The sequence below is a fragment of the Ambystoma mexicanum genome, chromosome 7p (genome assembly GCF_040938575.1).
Source record: "Ambystoma mexicanum isolate Mex_15411 chromosome 7p, UKY_AmexF1_1, whole genome shotgun sequence".
Taxonomy (NCBI): Eukaryota; Metazoa; Chordata; class Amphibia; order Caudata; family Ambystomatidae; genus Ambystoma; species Ambystoma mexicanum.
Window position 1 is genome coordinate 257,235,511 of NC_090939.1, and position 19,786 is coordinate 257,255,296.

General features: G+C 46.1%; 1 protein-coding gene across 3 annotated transcripts in view; it reads left to right on the forward strand.

Moving 5' to 3' along the window:
• The window catches only part of GART (phosphoribosylglycinamide formyltransferase, phosphoribosylglycinamide synthetase, phosphoribosylaminoimidazole synthetase), a 1,418,226-nt gene that overhangs the window by 1,210,250 nt on the left and 188,190 nt on the right, over positions 1–19,786 (forward strand). For all 3 annotated transcript variants that reach the window (XM_069636266.1, XM_069636265.1, XM_069636267.1), the window contains exon 18: positions 522–656. In XM_069636266.1, the coding sequence (XP_069492367.1) occupies positions 522–656 (135 nt within the window). The remainder of the gene's footprint in view (positions 1–521; positions 657–19,786) is intronic.

Below are 19,786 nucleotides of genomic sequence, written 5' to 3' on the forward strand. Positions count from 1 at the left end.
AATGTATCCTTTGGGGGGCCAAACGCTATTTCCCTTTCTCAGAAGAAGTATCAGAAAAAGGGATTTGCAGCCAGATGTGTGCTTTCCTCCCAAGAGTTTTTAGATTCAAAAGCAAGTTCTTGGAGCTTATGTGACCAGATGGCAGTCAACACCTGCGCTCATGTCCAACTGTAGAAGGTATTGAATGGGCCTTGAGACACCAGGTGACTGTACAGAGATACACCTGCAATGATTGAGCGAGAACATTAAGAGCTTGTTTCATGCTGTACAGCAAATGGCTTCCCTTAACTAAATTCAGTCTGAAATAGTGTTCCAAGATCTTTCCCACCACTTTGCACACAATGTGAAGCTTATAAATATGTTGAGGGTATTGATGAACGGGAACCTTGTCTGACTGGTAAGTTTTTTTAAAAGTTTTTATTTTTTTATTTTATTTTTGGTCATAATTTGCTTCTGGAGTTTGTGAATGTACAACAATTGTTCCTAGTATCTTACCAAATCCTTCTCTATTGTTTGTAAAGGCTCCAGACAAGTAGAAATAAAGAATCTGCTGAAAGCTTTCAAATCAGAGTCTTTAAGGATTATGCCTGAGAATCCTTTCAAAGACAAAATGCAAAAGAACACTGTGAAAGTTGCGGTTCTCATCTCTGGAACAGGTAAGGATTTAGCTTTAGAGGTGTATTTTGATCTGCTTAAGAATTTTAAAGAAACAAACCATGTTCTGAACACATTTGAGAGTGAAACAAAATCATTAATGCATGCCTTTTTCTAGCAAGTATTGCGTTTATTAAGAAAAGTATTTCTTTACTGGTACACCACAATTTGCCCTGCCAGATGCCATATCAATATTCTGGGGCATTTACATTTAAGATAAATATTCTTCCTTATTATCAAACAACCAAATTATGATTGAATAATACAATTCAATGCAAAAGATATATTTAGAAAAGTAGATTCTTTGGATCAAACTTGTCCGTATAATCTTTCAGGAACTGCAGAGACTTCATGGCAGCCTTTAGAACTGGTTCTGTGGTATTTGAATTGAACTATGCAGCCAGGTATTAGCCTCCTATGCCCAGCCCGTGCCCTCCTGCTAGCTCAATGTAGATCCTCGATCTGTATGAATTGAAACATGCTTGGCATGTTCGCTCAAAGATGGGTCTCCATCAGGGCTGCGTATTTGCTACCTGCCTCTTCAATCTTGATTTGTCTGATGTGGGAGAGTTTTTGTCGATCTGAATTGGATCCCAATAGGATTTTTATGGTCTGTTCCGTACCTTGCGTACACAGTTGACGTGCTTCTCCTTGATGGGACTCGGGTGGGACTGCAAAGACAATTGTACTTGATACGGGAATACTCTATAAAAATTTAAATAAGTATTAGCAAGAGCAAAACGGATGTCATTAGATTTAACTGTGATCCTAAACAAAATGTGCCATACATGGTCCGTTGGAATCTGAAAAGCTTATATGTTAAGGCTTTACAATGGATTCAAGTGACAACATTGGCACTTTGTCATGTATTATGTCCAAGGAAACTCAGGCTGTAGGCCAAATGAGGAAAGTTAGGTCCAGGTTTTGCCGCTCTCGCTTTGACCGCAGATTATTTTCTAGGTCATTACCAAAGTTACTTTATGGCATGAAAATCAGTCACAAAGCCACAGGAATGACCAGGTTGAGTCTAGGCTGTGGAAGCGAGCGTTTAACTTGCCGGACTGCCTGCCAATCACTGCCCTTGGATTCTAATTGGGACTGACATTGTTGGGTTGTCGGTTGGATTGGACGATTTTGTCCTTGTATAGGAAGTTGTTGCTGCCTCCTGTGGTGTCTCTGTATGAGGATCTTGCAGATGCTTTGAAACGACTAACGGTTTGCTCTTGACCAACTTTACAAAGTGCGCTGAATCTGTGCAGGATAAGTTGTATTTAACATCTAGTCAACTTGTTTGCAACCCTAATGAAGTAAAAAAAAATGCTATTTAAATATAGTGTGTTTAACTTTCAAGGACTGGACGCGTCTTAAATGGTTCTTGTTTGGTTCAGACTGAAGGGTCAACCAAGGGGCAATAGACTTACCCTATTCAATAGGCGATCTAACAAGACACAGCAAAAGGATCCACCCCAACCTCACACTAAGGAGCCATTATACTTGCACATGTTTAAGGGAGGAGAGCTGAATGACATGCACCACCCTTTTGTAAGGCTACATACATTTGATATGGAGGTACATGAAAAAAAGAAGAAATTGAAGCAGGGCATTAAGAATTGTGTATGTAATGACCCTAGCAATATACTCGTTTATAAACACCTTCGACAGCAATACAGAAACTGGCGGAAATCCCATAAGTTCCTAATGGTACAGCGGAATGCCGAACTAATGCTGAACATTGTTGCATATAAAAACACCTTGCAAATGTGGAGTCTCTTTGGCAAACAATGTGCACCGCAAGAAGCCCTCACTTCAAACGCTGTATCGGAGGAGGCATGGATCAAACACTTTCTTACACTCTTTACTCTGTTAAGGGAGATACACACTGCCAATCAGGGTATGATGAATGGGGGGATGGTCTTTTCTTACTGACAGAGACACCATAGAAGAGGTAATCAAGGTAGCAAGTAACTCCAGAGCTGCAGGTCCGGACGGCATGACCAACCTGACCTTGAGGAAAGATCCGGGAGAATGGGCCCTCATCCTCTACAAACTTTTTGGGGGGATTAAAAGAACAGGGGTAATTCCTCCTTTCTGGCGTTCTTCCATTGTGGTCCCTATTTTTAAGAAGGGCGACAGGTATGTTCCAGCAAACTACAGACCTTTTGGACGTGTCAGGAAAGTTATTTGGTGCCCTACTGTTGAAAGCGATAACATTATGGAGCTGCAAAATGTGCCACGTTGACAGGTGGCAAGCAGACTTTGTTAGGGGCATAGGGATGGCCCTTAACCTTTTTTTGATCAACTTACTTAAAACAACAATTAAGTCATAAGGGTATGGTAAGCTCTATCTGGCCTCATTTGATCTAGCACAGGCGTTCGACACGATTGAACGTCACATTTCGTGGCAGAAATTAAAAAAAATGGGATTGCCCGGACGATATGAGGGAAGCACTACAAGCCTTACACTCGAAAACCACTCTTCAGATCAGACTGGATAGAAAGGGAGGCTTATCCAAAACCATTCCAACGTCCAAAGGCTTGAAGCAGGGGTGTTCCTTAGCTCCCGCTGTCTTCAATCTCTTCATTTCAGACCTGGGCCATGTCTTTGAGGAAATAAGATTCTTCCTGCCGCGTACAGCAGGGCAATCTATCAATCGTGTTATATGCTGATGATGTTCTACTCTTGGACCAGACACCTGTCAGTCTCTAGAGACAACTGAATGCATTGCAACAATATCTGGAAGAAAATAGTTTAAATATCAATGTTGAAAAATCAAGCGTATTACTTTTAGGGGGCAAATCTGCCCACAAGATTCAAGCGCAAAGACTTGCTTGGTTCCTTAAAGGTGAAAAGCTGAGAGTAGTCTCATTGCTGTTATACTTGGGTATGACGATTAACAATGGTGAACAGTCTATAGCATCGTTCAGGCATGGATGGCCAACCATGGCCTGTGTCTGAACGATGACAAAACAGAGCTCATTATCCTGGGCACCCCAGCTCGTATCTCAAAACTTAGCCTTAATTACTCGGCATTCATCATTGATGGGAATACTATCAATGTCGCCACAGAAGTAAAAACCTTAGGTTTTTACCTCGACTGAACCTTATCCCTTACCAAGCAGGTAAACTCACTGGCTTCCTCTACGGCCTACACATGTAAATTAATACGACCCGGGAAACAATTCCTGTCAATTGACAGCTGCCTAATCCTATCAAGAGCCCTCATACAATCAAAACTTGATTATTGTAATGCTCTCTACATAGGGGCAAGCAAACAAACCATCAATAGAATTCAAGTTCTCCAAAATAATGCTTTCCGGGCCGCCCTAAGCATCCATAGAAGAGTACGCATCTCTGAAATAAGAATGAAACACAGATGGCTCTCCACCCAAGAAAAAATGCATCTCAAATCGGCTTCCCTCATCCTCAAATGCCTAAACAACAAAGCCCCCCGCTATCTAACAGAACGATTTATCAGAAAGAATTCCAACAGACCACCAAGAATAGCCAACCCCAATTGTCTTCAAGTGCCAAGATTTAAACTGTCAACTATTGGAGGATCCAGTTTCCCAGTTAGGGCAGCACAATTGTGGAACTCCTTACCACACACACACTCCGATCCAACCAAACGTTTATCATATTCAGAAAGTATACTATTAAATGGCTCATAGAGAAAGATATGTAAACCCACATTACCCTCTTGCACTAACCTGCCTGCATGTAATGTATTTGATTTAGAGCTGCTAACATGTAAATTCGGCTAATCATGACATGCTGTCTACAATGTAAAGTTGAGGAAACTTGTTTTTACCTTTGTTCTGTAACTAAGTTGTAAGCTCTCGTTTCACTTGCGCCCTGATACCTCTGGGTCCAGCGCGCACAATAAATAAACAAACAAACAATAGTATATGTGATGTCCAAAGGGAGGCAGCTATCAGAATAAAGGCACGTAACTTGGCTTCTCAGAGCTGAGACTTAGTTTTCGCTGTCTGCTACAGTTTGGCCTAAATTAGAGGGTATCTTTTGGCGCAGGGTCCTCCGCCTTCCCCAGGCTTTACCTATTGAAATAATAAGGCATGAGCTTGGCCTCGCGTTTTTATACACCATTACAGTTTGGAAGAATTTGGCATTATATCGGAAGTGCCGGTTGGATGAAACTGCTGGTGGTTTCAAACTTTTACATACAGCACTTCAATCTTCCTTGCAACCGACGTTGGCATGGGAAGAAATTTGTAGTGCCATACTCCATCATCTGGGCTCTTCTGAAAACTCATTTGTTCTCACGCCTGTCAAAGCCAAATTATTTGGTCACGACTGGATTGACATGTGTGAATACACATCTTTAAAGAATCTTTTTGGCCATCCTGTTTTAGAGTGTAGAGCTATGGGAGTTTTGCCTAAATACTTACAAAGATTCCCGGACTACTACCTCAGTCAACAATTTATGCAATTTTGCATGAACGTTTGGCCAACTAGAGAAATTACAGAGGCAAGGTCATAAATCAAAACGATGAGAAAGGTTTGCAGACTATGTAACGCACCAAGAGAAACCTTGTTACATCTGACCTTAATTTTTCCATCTCTACGTAAACAGAGAACTTGTTGGTTGGGTAAACTTTTGCAACATTTTACTACTCTTTCCATTAAGGAACTATTGGCTTATTTGCTAAGAGGAGAACAAGTTCAAACTACTCTAGCCCTCTTAGTTTACTTAAAGGAAGTATTTGGTCAGTTGGACAGCAGAGACTCATAGGAAACCGTGTAAAAAGCTTAACATTGAGGTCTCCATCTTAATTTTATTTCATCATGTTGTGTTTTCATGATTGTTTACTGAAGATAAGGGGAGGGTGTACCCCCTCGTAAGATATGAAATAATTTAACTTGCCTGGTCTGTTTCATGTAATAATTCAATTTTAGTAAAAGGTTTGATTTACTAAACCAACCTTAATAAAAAAAAATAATAATAATAAAATGCTATTTAAACATGATTGGATGTCAACCAATACAGGGATGAGATCTTTTAAGTTGCATAAGAGCTTGTCACCTTATGATAAGCCTTTGGGGGTTGTCCTGAAGTACCTGAAAACATTTCCCAATGGCTATCTGAGCCTTGAAATTTTGAGATACAAATTGAACTTGCAGCCCATGGGAGAAATCTGTCTTATTAGATCACCAGATGGATATCCTAAAGGCTGTGCCCTCTGTAAGAATAAGTATGTGATGCAGACAAGAGAGCACTTCCTCGTGGATTGCCCTTTTTTACAAGTTCAGTGAAACGTGTGGCTATGTCAGTTTGTACATGGTCCTGCATATTTGGATTCGGGGGATTTCTTAAGACGTGTGTTGAGTGGTGAGGAAACTGGTGCGACTATTTCTGTGATAAAGATCTTTTATCAGGCAGGTTTGGTGCGCATTAGGTGGTGAAGTGGATTATAGTGTGCGCTTTCTTTTAAATTCTGTATATTATATTGACAAACTGTTTATTCTTATTTTTAAGGGTTTTATTGAAATATGATAGTATTTTCTTTCTTCTAAATTCATGATATAAATGTTGTAATTGTTTATTTAATTTGTGTAAGGTGAACAACCATTATCACAATAAAAAATAAATAAAGCAAACTACTTTCGAAGGGATTGTGTCCTCCGACGTATTCCTCATCTTAGATATCTCCTTCCAGCTCTGCTGGCCTCAGAAAATTTTTTCTCTAGAGGGCGCTGCGCGTCGACGTCCTCCGAGTCGATGTCCCTCGACAGCCGCCGTGTCGACGTCATCCTGCCTATAAAGGCCGCGCGCAGCGTCCGTTGCTCAGTTCCGTTTTTCCGCGCTTACTCAGTGCCTCGGAATACCGTTGCTCAGTTCTTAGTCAGATTAATCCTATTTACCTCGAGTCATTCGATCCGTACTCGATGGCTACCTCGTCGGAACCGACAACTCCTCGATCCGGCTTCAAGAAATGTCGAGATTGTGGGAAAAAGATGTCGTTGACTGACCCTCACAGAGTTTGTCTGTGGTGTTTGGGAGCTGAACACCATCGTTCGGAATGCGAGGACTGTATGTCCATGACAGCTAAGGCCCTGAAGGAGCATAGGGGGAAGCTGGAGAAAGGTAAGACTTTTAAAGCTTCTTCTTCGTCGATGAAGTCGAGACATTCGTCTCCTCGTCACCATTCGCGCTCCAGGTCTCGGAGTGGGTCTCATCACTCCTCGAGATCGAAGCACTCGAAGAGGAGACGTCGAAGATCCCCTTCTCCGTCTTCCTCTTCCTCTGTTTCGCCAAAAAGAATCCCTTGCCCCACGAAACATAGTTCCCGGGCTGAATGGGAGGAATTCCGCAAAAATATGATGAGCGTCTTCGAGAAAGCGGCCTCGACCCCCTCGAAGACTGCCGAGAGCGATGCTCTGGTCGAAAGACCCGAAGGTCAAAAACGCAGCGAGTCGCAGTACCCGGCGAAGGAAACCTCTCGAGCGCGTCTCGAACCCTCGAGTAGGACTATGACCTCCAAACCTTCCTCAAAGGTGCCGTCGACGAGGGTTCCGTCGAGGTCGATGTCTTCGACGCCGTTGTCGAAGGGACCTTCGACACACGGGTCTGCCGACTCGACGCCAGCTTCGACACCGGCGTCGACGCCAAGAAAAGTCACGGTTACGACACACCCAGTGACTATCCCCAGGTCCTCGATGTCGATGGCTTCGAGATTGTCGAGTAGAATTCCAATTCTGTCGAGGTCTTCGAGGCCTCCGCCTTTGTTTTCGACGCCACGCTCGAAGCCTTCGACGTTGGCGTCGACGACATCGAAGTTTTCAAGGCCGATAATGACAAGTTCGGCACCCTCTGCCTTGGAAATGGGATTTACTCCCTTTATGAGTTCAGAACAATTGAGAACTATGTCCTCAATTTTGGAAGAGGGTGAATTGTCTGAACAGGAAGACACATTTGAGTTGCAGGGACCTGTAACCCCAATTAGAGAGGAATTTTCCTCTGAAGAGCGCAGGTTAAAGGATCTTCATGATTCCTTACATGAGGCAAGTGGGTTAGACACTTCCACTGAGGTGGAGTTTGCTAAGCCAGACCCGGGGGAACATGCTGAAACCCCCTATAGAGCCTTAATGGCCAGGATCACAGAGTTCATGGAGTGGTCTGCACCTTCACAATCTTTCCAACAAGATGACCTCACGGATATTCTTGACAAAGGCCCACAGGAGGATCCTGTGGTGCCTTTTCATAAAGCTCTTCAGAGAAAGATCATGACAAACTGGGAAACCCCAGATGTAGTACCAGCAGTAAATAGAAAACTGTTTACAAAGTACAGGGTATCTTCTACAGACCCAGAGTTTTTGTCTAAACACCCATCCCCAGAAAGTCTGGTGGTACAGGCAGCATCCTCTACCGATGTCAAGACGGCTTATCCTACCGTCCCACAGGACAGGGACGATAAAAAATATGATGCTATGGCAAAGAAAGTCTTTTCAGCATGTAGCATGGCGTTAAAATCTGTTAATGCTACTTGCACCCTTGCTAGGTTCAGCCATACACTTTGGGAGTGTGCTTCTACAGCGGCTGACTGCATCCCGGAAGGAGAAGAAAGGGATGCGTTCCTGAATATTATACAGGACGGTAAAGACGCTATGTGCGAATCCCTCCAGACGGGCATTGATTCGGCTGACAGTATCAGCAGAGCAATGGTGGCAAGTACATCAACCAGGAGATTCGCTTGGTTTAGAAAGTCTGGTTTTGCCCCAGATGTGCAAGCCAGGCTCTTGAACATGCCATTCGATGGCTCTTCTTTGTTCGGGAAAAAAGCGGATGACAGTTTAGAGAAACTGCAAACTTCAAAAGCAGCAGCAAAATCCCTAGGAGCTGCAATCCGTCAGACTCCTTTTCGTCCCACAGGAACCTCTGCGAGGGGCAAGTCCTTTCGCTTCTACTCCGCATTCGGAAGAGGTAGAGGACGACCGGCTCAAAGGGGACAAAGTAGAACTACCCTAGGTGGACGGGGTAGATATTCAAAAGCCGCAGCAACAGCAGGTACCTCTTTACCATCGGCATCTGCATCAGCCGCCCCAAAACCACTCTGAGGACTGCCTTCACAGGACACCTGTAGGAGGCAGGTTGACTCAACTTCTGGCGGTATGGCAGGCTATCACGTCAGATGCTTGGGCATTGGAAACAGTTGCCCAAGGTTACTGCCTGCCTTTCCTACGTATACCTCAGAGTCATCCACCGGGGATCAGCTCTCAGAAAGCTCCAGATCCGCTCCTCTTGCAGGAAATTTGGGACCTGCTAGAGAAAGGTGCCATAGAACCGGTACCTGTAGCGGAGAGGAACAAGGGCTGGTACTCCCCTTACTTTCTCATTTCAAAGAAAGACGGAGGACTGAGACCCATCTTGGACTTGCGAGAATTGAACAAATTCCTCAGAAAAGACAAATTCAAGATGGTCACTCTTTCTCAGATCCTCCAGGCCCTTCAGTTCCAGGACTGGTTGGTATCTCTGGACCTTCAGGACGCTTATTTCCATGTGCCTATCCATCTCAAACACAGGAAATACCTGAGGTTCGCAATTGGCAACTCTCACTATCAATTTCGAGTGCTGCCATTTGGGCTGACCTCCGCCCCGAGGGTCTTCACCAAGTTAATGTCGGTAGTGGCTGCAAGTCTAAGGAGGGAAGGGATTCACGTCTACCCCTACCTGGACGATTGGTTGATCAGGGCTGTTTCTCCGGAACAAGCTCAGATCCAGCTAAATCACGTGTGCCACTTCCTTCAAGACTGGGCTTCTCCCTCAATTTAAAGAAGTCACAAACGATACCATCGCAGAGACTCCAGTTCATAGGAGCGATCCTGGACACTTCCCTGGGAAAAGCCTCGCCACCAGAGGTGAGGGCTCAAGATATTCTACAGATGGTTACCAAGTTCCAACATGCCCAACGTCTCCCAGCCTTCGACTTTTTGAGGTTGCTAGGCCTCATGGCATCCTGCATTTTCCTAGTGCCAGAGGCTCGCCTGAGAATGAGATCTCTCCAGTGGGCACTGAGGACTCAGTGGTCACAATTTTCAGGGAGAATGACAGATCTTCTTCAGGTTCCCGGCAGGGTGGCTCGAGACCTTCAGTGGTGGGCCTGTCAGGAGAACATTCTGAAAGGAGAACAGTTTTGGCAACTCTGGCCGGAGATAACAGTAGTCACGGATGCCTCACTCACGGGGTGGGGAGCCCACGCCAACGACTTGACCATCAGCGGTCGTTGGTCTCCATCGGAGTCCAGACTACATATCAACCTGTTAGAGCTGAGAGCCATCAGACTTGCGCTGAAGGCATTCCTGCCAGCTGTACAAGGGAAGAACGTCCTGATAATGACGGACAACACGGTGGCCATGCCACAATAAAAGAGGAGGCGTAGGATCACTACCCCTGTGCAGAGAGGCGATGCAGCTCTGGTTTTGGGCAATCCAAGAAGGAATCTCTCTATCGGCAGTTCACCTAGCCGGAGAGAAGAACTTGACAGCGGACGCTCTGAGCAGGCAGAACACAGTCTCCCACGAGTGGGAGCTAGCTCAGTAAGTCCTTCAAGAGATCTTCGCCCTTTGGGGAACCCCTCAGGTAGATCTGTTCGCCACCAGCCTAAACAGGAAATGCGACCTGTTCTGCTCAAGGGAATTTCCCCCGAGAGGAACTCTGGGAGACGCGTTCATAGTGGACTGGGAGTTTCCGCTTCTGTACGCATTCCCACCGGTCCCTGTCATTCCTCAAATGATCAGGAGGTTGAGAAGATTCCGGAGAACCATGATCCTAATTGCCCCGGATTGGGCCAGGAGAACGTGGTACCCAGACCTTCTAGACTTGTCCATCTGCCCTCCAATTCGACTTCCACTCAGAGAGAACCTACTCTCACAGAAGGGAGGTCAGGTTCTCCATCCAGACATCAAAACCCTCAACCTTCACGCTTGGCTTCTGAAAGGCTGAGGTACAAGGATTGGGACCTCCCTGATGATGTTATGGAGGTGTTGCTTTCTGCAAGGTGGCCAGCAACAAAGTCTTTATACCGCTGCCGTTGGAACAGATTTTGCAGCTGGTGTAGAGAACAGAATATCGACCCTTTTTCATGTGGTACACCAATGGTTTTGTCCTTCCTACTATATTTGGCAAATTCAGGCCTTCAAGTTGGCACCATTAAGCTATCTCGCAGCGCTATCCATCTTTAAGCGTACTGCGGAAGAACCATCCTATTTCAAATTACCCTTGGTAATACAGTTTCTAAAGGGGTTAACCAATGTTTATCCCCCAAGACCATTCCAAATTCCCCTATGGGATTTAAACTTAGTACTAACTTTCCTGATGGGTACACCTTTCGAACCTCTCCATTCTTGTTCGTTAAGATTCCTTACCCTTAAAACTGTTTTATTAATAGCACTTACATCTGCTAGAAGGGTGAGCGAATTACAAGCTCTTTCTTGTAAACCCCCTCACACAATATTTCACAAAGACAAAGTTGTCCTGCAAGTGAAGCCTAATTTCCACCCAAAGGTGGTTTCTGAATTCCATATCACTCAGAAGATTACCCTACCATCTTTCTATCCTCCTCCTCACCCGGGGAAAGAGGAAGAGAGGTTACACAGGCTAGACCCTAGGAGGGCTTTAAGTTTTTACATCAGTAGACTAGCCAGGATAAGACAGGCAGACCAGCTGTTTGTATGTTACGCAGGTCACAAGCTGGGGTTACCAATAACGAAGCAGACCATTTCCAGATGGATCATTCTAGCCATTCTGGAATGTTATAAACTGGCAGGGAAAGAGCCCCCTCAAAACCTTAGGGCTCATTCGACCAGAGGTATTGCAGCTTCATCGGCCCTCAAAAGAGGCGTGCCTGTTAAAGTCATATGTGCGGCCGCTACATGGTCGTCTGTCCATACCTTTACACGTTTTTACAATTTGGATTCCTCCTCCAGTCAAGAGACTAGGTTTGGAAGGGCTGTACTGCATTCTATTCATCAATAGAAGACAGCGTGAAGTCAGTACTCCCTCCTCCGATAATAGAATACTGCTATGGGAGCCTATCTAAGATGAGGAATACGTCGGAGGACACAATCCCTTCGAAGAACAAGTTACTTCTTACCTTGTAAGTTCTTTCGACGGGATGTTCCTCCGACGTATTCCTCATCGACCCTCCCATCCATCCCCGCAGTTCTACTTCCCTTGTTGTTGCAGCTTACGCTCCTTCAGGGTGATTAGTTAGTCCAGAAAGTATTATTGTGGGCTACAAAACGGAACTGAGCAACGGACGCTGCGCGCAGCCTTTATAGGCAGGATGACGTCGACGTCGATACGGCGGCTGTCGAGGGACATCGACTCGGAGGACGTCGACGCGCAGCGCCCTCTAGAGAAAAATTTTTCCGAGGCCAGGAGATATCTAAGATGAGGAATACGTCGGAGAAACATCCCGTCGAAAGAACGTTACAAGGTAAGAAGTAACTTGTTCTTCTGTAGCATACCTCAATTAGGGCCTGGTTTTAAAAGCAGTCGTTTGGTAAACCTGAATCATGTATTCATTGGAATATAACCACGGTCCCTCTAACTGCCCACAGCAAATGCATGCCAAAGGCAAGGGACATTTTAATATGCCATTGTACTACAACCTTTCATTGCTCGGTCTCTGGAGTGAGGCATGCAGTGCTATACGTGGGCATTCCTCTAAGAATATGATGTACATTTGAAGCCCTTGAATTTCCCACATCAGACAACTTGTCTTATTTAAAGCTGGTGTGTAAATTCCTTGGGACTGCCATTATTTTCAAATGCACATAGTCCAGCCACCGTAGGGTTGATTAGGCCAAATACATTCCACCAGGTCCTGTTTGTTATTTCCAAGGTTGATGGGTTTCTTCATAATCCCCTGAAAAGCTTCTTCTCTGACTTCTAACACGGTTTCGGAGTGCAAGGGTAGCATATTGGTGTTGCTCACCTTCTTGGTCCAGACTAACCTCTCAATATCCACACCTTGATATCCACCTGGGACACAAATGAGAAAATAGAAGTATCAAAAATCCTCCAAGTCCCCAGTGCTTGACTCTTGTAGAACCCATACAGGTTTTCCACTGTCAAAGTCTCAGTTTTTGCCACACTTAGTACCACCAAAATCGCCTCTCGTCACACCCTCTAAACTTGTAATTTATTTATTGGATATTTATAAGGCACTTATACAAGAAGACAGTGTTTCAAAGCGCCACAAAGGAGCAAATAAGCAATGAAAAAGACAATAAATGAAATAGAAAAGAACAGCAGTCCTACTAGTCCTTGTGGCATTCGGAGCGTGCAAGTGCAGTGAAAAGAAATGAGAAACAGGAGTTGGGGGGGTAGGTAAGTCCTATTAGGGTCCGCTAGGGGAGGAAGTGCTGGATGTGCCCGTTGGGGAGGCAACATGTAAAAGGGTGGCGACATCCCAGGTGAAGAGGGAGGTCTACCGCCCAGACAGGTTAGTGCAGGGCAGAGGAATATCACCCAACAGGTGGGTGTGGGCCCAGAGAGCAGTGCGGGGGGTTTAGTGGGGGTATCTGGGGGCGATTGGGCAGAAGGTCAGGACCCTATTGAACTCTTGAGGGACCAGGCCGCCAATGGGGGATGGTTAGCACCGGAGAGTGAGCAGGAAGGAGGAGAAAAGTAAGGTCTTGATTTTTTTGTGGAACTTGAGGTGCTCTGTATGAAGACGGAGAGCGAGAGGGAGACTGTCCCATAGGAGAGTGCCATTTTAGGAGAGCGATCTACACCCAGCTCTCTGCTGAGTATTTAGTGAAGGAGAGTTGCAGGTAGAGTGGTGCCCGGCTCCAGACAACCTTGTGGATGATTCAAAGGGTCTTGATTTCGATCCTTGCACCATCACGGGAGCCAGTGGAGAGCTTTAAGAGCTGGAGAGATACAGTCCCAGGGCTTGAGGCCAAGGATAAGTCTCGAAACCCTATTCTGGATTAGTTAAAGAGGTCAGAGCGAAGAGAGAGGCAGGTTGAGGAAGAGGCTGTTGCAGTAATCTAGTCTCGAAAGGACCAGAGCTCTAAAGACATTGAGCTTCTGGGGGAGGGTGAGAACACCTCTTTGGCGGCAACGTTGAAAGTGGGCCTTCTTGGCAAGGTCCAAGATGTGAGGAGGAAAGAAGAGAGAAGAGTTGAAGATGATCCCAAGGTTTTTGGCCTCAGTAGAAGGAGAGGGAGGTGAGCCCATAGAGGGCAGCCAGAGTGCGTGAGGGAAACAGGGAGCAGGTGTTCCCGATAGGAAGGATCCCGATCTTACTGGCATTAAGATCATTGGAGATCATTGGAGGAGCACCAAGACTGAATAGCAAAGAGACAGGCAGTCGGGGATGATGGAGGAGGAGAAGGATGGTGAAGAGGAGGAGGGAGGTGGGGATCTTGAAGAGTTGTGTCAACTGCGTTATACTGGAAATGAGAAGAGAAGGCAGATATCGGGTGAACAAGAGGTGCAAGGCGAGAGGATTGAGCCCTGGAGAACACTACATATAGACAGGGTGATGGAGGAGCAGCCCAGGAGCACCTGGGAGGGACAGTCAGTGAGGAAGGAGGTTAACCAATCTAGTGCCTGGTCAGAGATACCAGGAATATCTTGGAGCCGCTTTATGAGGATAGAATGATTGACCGTGTCAAAGGTGGAAGAGAGTTCAAGGAGAATGAAAACGGCAGGAGAGTTAGTCAAGGTTTGCCAGCCGTTCTTCATGGGTGTTCAGGAGAGCAGTTTCCGTGCCTCTGGATGCACGGAATCCAGATGGATGGTTGTGTAAAAACCCAATCAGCTCAGTATGTTGGGTCATTTGGGGGAAGACCACCTTCTCCAGGAGTTTCCGAAGGAAGGGTGTAGTAGAGATAGGGCGGTAGTTGGCCAGACACGGGGGTCGGCCGAAGACTTTATTAGGAGGGTGCGCACAAGGGAGTGCTTGAGAGAAGAAGGGAAAGAGCAAGATGCTAAGTAGTGCTTGCAGAAGTCAGCAAGAACTGGAGCGAGGGTGGTGATGTTGTCCTTCATGGTTCTGGAAGAACAGGGAGAAACCTGTTCGGATGAGACCTTTTAAAGAGCAGACTACTCTAGAGATCCCATCAGTTGTGATAACTGAGGAGGAGGAGGAGAGTGTGGGTGGAGGTGGAAGGGAGGCAGGCTGAGGATTGGAGGAAGGGGAAGAAGAGACAGAGGTCAGAATGTGCTTGAGTTTTGGAGGTGAAATGGGTGGCCAGTGCAGTACAGAGGGCCTGAGAGCGAAGAGGCGAAGTGGAGACTGCAGATGGATTGGCTAGTTCCTTGCAGATTTTGAAGAGTTCAGTCTTGTTGTCAGTGGCTCCAGAGATACGGCCCTGGATGTGGGCCCTCTTCTTGGTGCGGATAGAGAGACCGTATTACCTTTGGAGTAGGCGATGGGCCAGTTTGTCAGAGGATGAGCCAGAGGTCTGCCATTTTCGTTTAGCAACTCTGCACTTGGGTTTCAGAGTGGATAGATTGGAGTCATACCAGCTGTTCCTCTTGGAGCCAGGTTTCAGGTGGAACCTCCTGACAGGAGCAAGAGTGTTAGTGATAGCAAGATGAAGATTGGCAAGGACAGAGTCAGTGTGAGAGTCAAGAGGAGGGGGAAGGAGGAGGAAAACGCAGTAGCTGACACTCGTTTCATCAGTCGGATGACCGCAAAGGAGGCTGGCAGTGCTGGTGGAGGCTCTGTCAGGGGGCCGAGAGGTCCCAGTTTAGAGGAGGGAGCGGTCAGACCAGGATAAGAGGGGTAATGAGAGGATTGGAGAACAGGAGATCAGTGGGGATAAAGGCATCAAGAGCGTTTCCGGCAGAGTGGGTAGGGCCGGCAGGGAGAATTGTGAGGCAGAGAGGTACAGAGCACACGGATGTGTGAAGAGGCAGGAACAGTGGAATCAAGGTGGATGTTTAGAGGCAGAGGCAGAAGAGGGGGATGTGAAGTCAGCCCATTCCGAAAGGAAGACGGACACAGGGCCAGGGGGCCTATACATGGTGGTAAGGTTGAGAGCGTCGGAGAGACACCAAGCTTGCAGACAAGGATTTCAAAGGAGGAGTAGGGCTGGCTGGCTGGGTGGGTATGAGAGAAGTAGGGAGCCACTCAGGGAAGATCAGGGCTACTCCACCACCAGATCGGTTGGGCTGCAACTTGGAGAGGATCTTGTAGCCATCAGGGAGAAGGGAGTCAAAAGTAGTGACTGAGCTGGCATTGAACCACGTCTCTGTGTGAGCGAGGGCGTTGAGATGAAAGTCTTCAAGAAGGAGGCAGAGAAGAGGATGCCAGTGATAGTCTGCCTTGAAGTAGCACTAACATAGGTGTCGGCAATAGGTAGGCCAGGATTAGAGGCCAAGAAATCTTTTTTAACGTTTTTCTTCCAGACTTCGTGAGAGAGGATGGATGGTTGATCGAGTAACAGTTAGAGTAGAAAGGGGAGATGGAGAGTGCCATTGAGGTGGAGGAAAAAGGGACAGTTGGAGAGGCCGCACAATGCACGGACAAACTCACCAGGCGGCCTAGCAGCCAAGGAAGGCAAGAGGATGCACAGATTTAAAAGCACACCTACATTTGAATTTACCAAAGAGCACAAAGTACAGCACAACATTGGGGGGGGGGTGCACAGATTTAAAAGCACAGCTAAATTCAAAGCACCAGCGTAGTGGGCTGAACATTGTGAAATGAGTGGGAAGAAAGAAAAGTCAGTGTTGTACACGTAGGCATGCTGGCGATCATGGAAGAGGTGCAGTAAACTGAGGGAGCATGAAAGTTGATTACATCCCGAAGTAGCGGGGAGATGTGGTAGCCAATAGTATGTGGTGGCAGTAGGGGAGGGAGCAGACAACAGTGCAGGATGCTGATTGCTTACCGGTGGGTACGGGGAAACGTTGCGACAAGATGGCAATCAGTGAAGTGGTTGGCGGTGGGGACCTCACAGACCTCCTAGGCAAGGACAGGGCCAGACAGGGAGACCCTGGGCCTTCAGGAGGGTGCCTGGCCAAGCCCGCCGGCTCCCTGGATTGGCAAGATGAAGAAGGCTTCAGCCTATCGGACTGAGTGAGGCGGATCCCTGGGCCCAAACAAAGATATCCTGGCATGCAAGAATGGCACCGGCCATCTTGGAGAAGAAACGTGGCTGCCGACTTGCATAGGAGCTCAGATGGGCTTTCTTCATGGGAAGCTTCTCCTACAGCCAGTGAGCACAGTAGAGGTACGGGAGTGCCTACGATCTTAAGATTCTCCAGGGCTTCAGGAACTGGATTGTATATAATTTTGATCTTGTGTTGGTCTTTGGTGAGTCTTACTCCCAACCTGGTATGCAGCATGAGACGCCTGCCTGCATTGTTTTTATATTCTATTGATAGGCACCCATATTTTTCTAGTTTGTGTATAACTGGCCATTTGACTGCCTGTTAAATTTCATCCCAGAAGTACCAAGTTTGGGAAGTAGAGTGTTGCTGCTGTTGGCATACACGGATGACACTGTATTGATTGTTAGTACGCCGTGGGCACTTCAGAAACTCATCCATATTATTCTGCTTTCATGGACTGTCTTGATCTTAGGGTAAACGCCATAAAGGGAGACACTTTTACAAATTCCATCCCATGTATAGCAGGGGTATGGTCATCCCAATGGTTAAAGAATTTTGAATACCTCTGTGTAAGCTTCCCTCCCGAAGCACATGTTAAAAAATAAAGTATGAAGTTCAGGCAAGCCCTGGAAGGGCTGGGAGGGGGGGGGGGTCCTGCGATTTATAGCAATGTATAAGGCCAAACCTGTACAATTGATCCTACAAGTTTACAATAGCTAACCAGCCTCTGTAGCCAGGTATGGGATGGGTTACAAGGATATAACTGAGATCCAGACAATTGAAAATGATTTCATCAAACAAGTTCTGGGACTTCCCCACTCTGCCTCCAACTATGGGATGCTTCTGGAACTGGGACGTGACTTCAGTAGTGAAATACTGTCTGCACAGCCATTACTCCATTGGCTTTGCTTTGGAGTAATGATAAGGCTGGTTTGACGCATGACCTAATCAAGTATTTGGTCTCAAAGGATGACAAGGTAATGATACCATGGCTGACATTTTTGAAAACCTAGCTTGTAGTAATCGATGCTCCCCCACACTTTAATACACTAGACACCTCAACAACTCGTGAAAATCGATTTAAAAAGACATTGAAAGGAGCCCTACAGGAACAAAGAGAATTGTTAGGGCAGTTTTTCTGAAATCCAACTAGGGGCTTAGTAAAACCGTACAACTGAGACAGTACCCAAGTCCACTCTTATTTAAATGGTTTATTTAAATACAAGTAAGCCAAAATCACCCTTGGGTAAATAAGTACTACCAAATTATACATAAGCATAATTATAAAAACCAACTCAATACTTAAGGGATACCACCCAAAGAATTACCTTGTTAAGAATAGTAGTCAGCAGTTCAAGGTTAGGTTGTTAGGTAAGAATTAGTACAGTTCAACTGGTGTGGGACTACACAAGATTTCTCTTGGTATTAGGTAGCCCACCTTTTAATATAGGCCTGTACTACTCAAGTTGGTAGTGTGACTGAGCAGCCAGGCTTATCTCAAGAGGGGGTAACGTGAGCTGTAAACTGTGTAATGAAATCAATAAACACAAGTATCCAATTAAACACTCACACACTTAAAGTTCTATGATAAATTATTTAATTATTCACAAAGATATTTAAAACGTTCTTTAAAAAGCAGTAAATAGCTGTAACGTTAATCGCAAGTTAGGATTCAATTAAAAAAGTGAACAATAAAACAGTTGAGTACATTATTCATATGTTACACATATTCCAGCACCCGCAGGTGAGGCGCTGGTGACGTCATTTGAGGTCAGTATAGCATGTATATAGTGTCACCTTTGCAATATTGAGTTTTTAAGGAAGGAATGGTTAGGGTTAGATCAGGACAGAGTGATTGGTTATTAGAACAGTTAGATTCTCCCAAAGGGATGTAGGCAGTTTATTATACCAGCATTAAAGTGTTCAACATTAGAACCTGTGAGGGAACAAGCACTGCCAAAGCCAATAGGTTCAGAAGGAGGCCTTTCGGGAGCCAGGACAGCCAAGATCAATGGTCAAGTCAACTGTTCTTAAATAGTCAGTGTTCAAAAGGCAAATCACAGGAACTCAAGAAGAGTCACCTTTTAGAAAGCACAAGCTATCCGGCTTATGCAGGTACATTGAAGTCAGCTTAGTGTAGGGTTAAATCGCACTCCCAAAGATGGGAAGCACCCCAAATAGCAAAAGGGTAAAGCAGACCAAGCCGCACAGTACCCTTTTGAAATGAAGTTGTTCCAGCTAGTTGCCTTCACAATGCAATGCAGTAGACCCTTGTTCCTTGTCCTTGGTCGTGGTGACAAAAGGGAGGATGTCTGGTGGGCTCCTGCGGCAGCACTCGAGAGAGGGACTCAGCAACAATGGATTTCCATTGATTCAGCTGCTCTTTATGATTTTGGTGCCTTTTTCTCAGCGCCAACGAAGGATGAAAAGCTCTGATTAGGATTTTCTTGATCCCTCTGTCCTGGACTCTGGTGAGGGAATCTGGATGCATATTTCTTGCTTCTGTAGGGTCCTCTGGTTGCCCAGGAGGATCTGGCCGGATTCAGACTTCGGAAGACATTGCACTTGAAAGTGGTCGAGGTACTCCGGGTATTCGGTTTCTGCAGCCTTGGAAAGTCGCAGCAAGTCAGGGGTTGTGCCAAAATAGTTTGTCTCGCGGTTAGTTGGTCCCACCAGCCTAAGGGAGGAAGTCGTCCTTTATGGGTCTTCCCTGTCGATTGGAAAATGGGGTCAGCACATCTGCAGGGCTTCACTGGGCACTTCCCTGTCCAGGAGAGTGCTGCTGGCATCTTCTCTCATCATCTGCTTCAGATGTTGTCCTCCATTGGTCAACTCTGCTCTTAGACCCAAAAACCTCACTTTGTATGCAAGTTCCCATTCATTCACAGCCCTAGGCTGTCAATCACACAGCAGGGTGGCTGTCATCCTGGACAGCCAGCAGGCCAATTGGAACTGGTTTCGCTCAGACACACCTAGAGACAAAGGACAGGGGAGTTTCAGGACCCTCCCTCACATCCTGCCTTTCCAGACACACTGGA